This window comes from Sorghum bicolor, chromosome 10 (assembly GCF_000003195.3).
Source record: "Sorghum bicolor cultivar BTx623 chromosome 10, Sorghum_bicolor_NCBIv3, whole genome shotgun sequence".
In the NCBI taxonomy this organism is placed as follows: domain Eukaryota; kingdom Viridiplantae; phylum Streptophyta; class Magnoliopsida; order Poales; family Poaceae; genus Sorghum; species Sorghum bicolor.
The window spans coordinates 17,958,040-17,962,554 of NC_012879.2; the positions used below are offsets into that span (position 1 = coordinate 17,958,040).

A 4,515-nucleotide genomic window follows, 5' to 3' on the forward strand; every position below is an offset into this window, starting at 1 on the left:
GATACCACAGGCGGTTGCTTAAGCCAACCGTCTGCGGTTGCTTAAGCCAACCGTATGTAAAAATATTTTGCACAGACCGCCAGTGTAAATGCTCCTTTTACACTGGCGGTTGGCTTAAGTCGACCGCTTGTGCAAACTGATTATCACAGGCGGTTGACTTAGCATTTACACAGGCGGTTTGCTTAAGCCAACCGCCTGTGATAATCAGTTTGCACAGGCGGCTGGGATCTCTGACACCGCTCTATTTATACTACAAACGCGTCTTAACTGGAACCGCCTGTGGTATAAAAAAGGGGCGTCAGCTACGAGCCTGATTCTACTAGTGTAATTTAGGGACAATTCAATAAAGTGCGAGACATTTTCTTATGTTTTAATTTAACGGATGTGAGAATATCATGTCGGTGACTAGTAGTGGAAAACATCACAGATACATGCATAGCTGCTGAGGTTGATCAAATCCAGACTTCATAGCTTGCTCGTCGTCTGCTCTGGTCCTCCCCTCTGCAGTTTGGATTTGGAGCCCATGGCTTTAGCCTGGTTTCGCAGAAGAACCTTCTGCACCTTCCCCGTCGCCGTCTTGGGCAGCTCCGGCACGAACACCACCGTGCGGGGTACCATGTAGCGCGGAAGCCTGGCGCGGCAGAAGGCGATCACGTCCTCCTCGCCAACGGCGTCGGTGCCATCCCTTAGTGTGACGAACGCGCACGGCGTCTCGCCCCAGTACTCGTCCGGCCTCGCCACGACGGCTGCCTCGGCCACCGCCGGGTGCGCGAAGAGCGCCGCCTCCACCTCGATGGTGCTGATGTTTTCCCCGCCGGAGATGATGATGTCCTTGGAACGGTCCATGATCTTGACGTACCCGTCGCGGTGCCTGACTGCTAGGTCCCCAGACCGGAGCCATCCGCCGGCCAGTGCCTCCGCCGTCGCCGCAGCGTCCTTGTAGTAGCCGCTCGTCACCGTGTTGCCGCGGAGCATGATCTCCCCCATGGTGCGCCCGTCCGCCGGCACGCTGCGCATCGTCACGGGGTCCTTGACGTCCACCTCCAGCCCCAGGTGGTGGAGCCCCTGCCGTGCCCTGAGGCTCGCCCGCTGCTCCGGCGGCAGCGCGTCCCACTCGGGCTTCCACGCGCAGAACGTCGCCGGGCCGTACGTCTCCGTCATCCCGTACCCGTGGATGACGAGGAACCCGAGCGCCTCCATCCTCAGCAGAACCTGCGGCGGCGGCGGCGCTCCGCCGGCCTTGACGATCACCGGCCGCTCTCTGCGACTGGGAAGCGGCAGCGGCCTGCGCTCCTCCGCGGTGGCGTTCACGATCATGCTCAGCACCGTCGGCGCGCCGCCCATGTGGGTGACGCGGTGCCGCGCGATGCCGTCGAAGACGGCGGCCGCGGTGACCTTGCGCAGGCAGACGTTGGTCCCGCCCGTCGCCGCGACGCCCCACACGAGGCACCAGCCGTTGCAGTGGAACATGGGCACGGTCCACAGGTACACCGGCGGCGTGCCCACCGCCATCTCGTTCATGATCACCGTCGCGATGCTGTTCAGGTAGGCGCCACGGTGCGTGTACACGACGCCCTTGGGCCTGGACGTCGTCCCTGACGTGTAGTTTAGGGCTAGCGGCTCGTTCTCGTCCGCCGGCCACCGGATTCGGAAGTCCGGCGACCCATCTTTGCTGATGAGAGCCTCATACTCGTAGTGATGGAAAGCTTGAGATCCATCATCAGGTGGTGATGATTCGTTGAGAAGCTCTTTGATTAACACTACAAGGGGAGGTTTAGCTCCGGTCTTGGACACGAGGCTGAGAGCTTTTTTTGCAACGTCAAGGAGAGCGTAGTCGACGAAGATGACCTTGGCCTCCGAGTGCTGCAGCAGGACAGACGCCATGGTCGCGTCCAGGCGGGAGTTGAGCGCGCAGATGACCGCCCCGGCCATCGGGATGCCAAAGTGGAGCTCGCACATCGCTGGAACATTTTGTGCGAACACAGCGACCTGTACCCAAAAAAAAAAAGCAGTCCACAGTCGTCACATATTATGATGCTAGTACCTGAACTCGTCAATTTCTTAAACTTAATGCCAAGTTTGTTTATATTATACTTGTTAAAGGTAAATGTCAGAATGGAGGTAGAAATGGCTACAGGGAAGGATAAAAGCTTCAGTCTCCAAGTTACCACGTCGTGCGCTGCAACGCCGAGTGCAGCGAGAGCGGCGGCGAGGCGCAGGCAGCGCCGCCGTGTCTCCCGCCAGGATTTCACCGGCGCGCTGGCGCTGCCGAGGCCAGAGGACACGATGGCTGGTCGGTCGGGGTAAACCAGAGCTGAGCGCTCAAGGAAGCTGATGGGCGTGAGGGGCGCGTGGTTGGCGGTGCATAGCACGGTGCCTTCCATCGCCGTGAAGGCGTTTCCAGAGTCCAGACCAAAGCAGACTTGGGACAACAAATGGCACGACAGCTGACGGTTTGTACTTGCTGCTCCATCTCTGTCCGTTGCCAATGGATGATGACCTCTCCTATTTTTCTGTCCACAGATATTGGAGTAGGTATTTGCTCCCTAAGACCTTGTTTAGTTCGCAAAAAAAAATTTAAAATTGGCTATTATAGTATTTTTATTTGTATTTGACAATTATTGTTCAAACATGAACTAACTAGAATCAAAAGATTCGCCTTGTAAATTACAGGTAAACTGTACAATTAGTTATTTTTATCTATATTTAATGCTCCATGCATATACTGCAAGATTTGATGCAATAAAGAATATTGAAAAAGTTAGAAACTAAACAAGGCCTAACTTTTATTACAAACCTTTTTTGTTGAATTGAGCTATCCATTGGTGCTAACCTGTGGTTCTCGGTATATGCTAAACCCTTGGTGGCTAGTGCAGAGAATTGCTAAATCAGATGCTTTGGAACTGGACAAATAAGGACGCATAGTAGTCATATATCGCCTACAAAGATCGTTGCATGCTTTCATCCAATTTTGTCATGTGCTAGAAGACCAGGACGAGAAGCAACTAATTGTGGGCCCAGGATCTCCTTTCTTTCGGCCATGTCTTATTGCTCGTGTAACACATGAGACTTGAGGAAACGACTTGAGATCATCACGAACTAAATTGGATTCTATGCTGTGGCAGATTTGCAGGTTTGTAGTTCTCCCCCGTCCAAATGATACTTATTCTTATCATAAATATTTGCATTTTTTCATATAGATCAAATTTGAAATTGTTTGACTTTCTTGAGAAGCAAGAATCATATTCTTTTTAAAATGGAGGGAGTATATTATTTTGAGTTATTTTCTAAATCAAAATCTTGAAAAGAATAACTAGTTGTAGATGAGAGAACAAAGTATGTCCAGCAGATTGAATCTCGATACGAGTTGAACTTGCCAGACACTTTGCACACTTTGAACTATAAGGCCCCATTTGATAGGGCTCTGGCTCATTCTAAAAGGGCTACGGCTCTGACTTCTTACGTGGATTAGATATTTAGTGAAGCTAAAGCCGTTTGAAAAAAAATTGGTAAAAATTACCTCCAGTGGTAATTTATAATAATTTGTATTATGTTTGTAAGGAGCCAGAAGAAGACACATTTAAGTGATTCTAGTTTCTCCATAAAAAAACAAGTCTGGCTCCTCCATAAAAAAACAAGTCAGGCACCTTGCAAGAAGTCATTTTTAGATGTCTGTTTAGCAGGACTCCTTGCAAGGAGCTACGAGAAGCCAGAGCCCTGTAAAACAGAACCTAAGATTGTTATATTCACTCGCACTATTAAACTAAAGCCATTTTCTATGATGTAAGCTCCGTCTAATTTAGGTCACTACGTAAGACCAAAAATTTGACAAAATAAACTAATTTGTTAGCCAGGTTATTAATTTTGGAGAGAAACAAGTAAAACATAAAAAAGGGTATGCCATAGTAATTAATTAGCCAACCAAGAGGTTGATGTTGGTTACCCACTAGTGGTTCATAATGTATCATTATCCGAAATGTAACTGCAAGCCCATGACTATGAATTGCTCGTGTAAATACATATTTACTATTTATTTTATTAAGGCTATCATTAGTAGAAATCATGTGTTTATGTAGCGGTTCTCTTGACCTGCCGCCAATGTAAACTTGATTTCTTCTGGTGACAACAAAACCGCTAGTATAGTTTTCAGAACTGTAATGGCTTTTGACGTGTTGCTGTCGCCGACTGATCTGAACGAAAATTGTAGGGCTTGAAAAGACTACAACTCTATAGTTGATTATTTTTATTTAAAATCATTTAGGGTTCAAAAATTATGTTATAAGATTAATGATTTTTAAATTCATATTTTTGAATTTTTCAAATAATCTCGGATGGATAAACAAGGAAAACAAGTTGTAGATTTCGACAAAATCTAAAAATTTTGATTATTTTTTATTTAAATTAATTTAGATTCTTAAATATTCATTTTAAAATCTGATAGAGTGAATACGAGGAAAATATTTTTGTCCTTTAGTCAAGTGACTATGGCATGACTATGGGATATAGTGGTAAAGA

At 47.7% G+C, this 4,515-nt stretch overlaps 1 protein-coding gene across 1 annotated transcript; it reads right to left on the reverse strand.

Annotated features, from left to right (window-relative positions):
* On the reverse strand, positions 343 to 2,442 carry LOC8078245 (probable acyl-activating enzyme 1, peroxisomal). Its single transcript, XM_002438271.2, has 2 exons — positions 2,169 to 2,442; positions 343 to 1,989 (listed from the first exon to the last, which is right to left on the reverse strand). Exons 1-2 carry the CDS (start codon positions 2,382 to 2,384, stop codon positions 466 to 468), a joined length of 1,740 nt encoding a protein of 579 aa, XP_002438316.1. The 5' UTR covers positions 2,385 to 2,442; the 3' UTR covers positions 343 to 465.

Bases quoted from the DNA above. Each gene is read 5' to 3' on its own strand.
- LOC8078245 (XM_002438271.2), bottom strand. From the start codon at position 2,384: ATGGAAGGCACCGTGCTATGCACCGCCAACCACGCGCCCCTCACGCCC. The intron at 1,990-2,168 runs GTAACTTGGAGA...TTTTGGGTACAG, and splicing joins GCGTTGCAGCGCACGACGTG to GTCGCTGTGTTCGCACAAAA.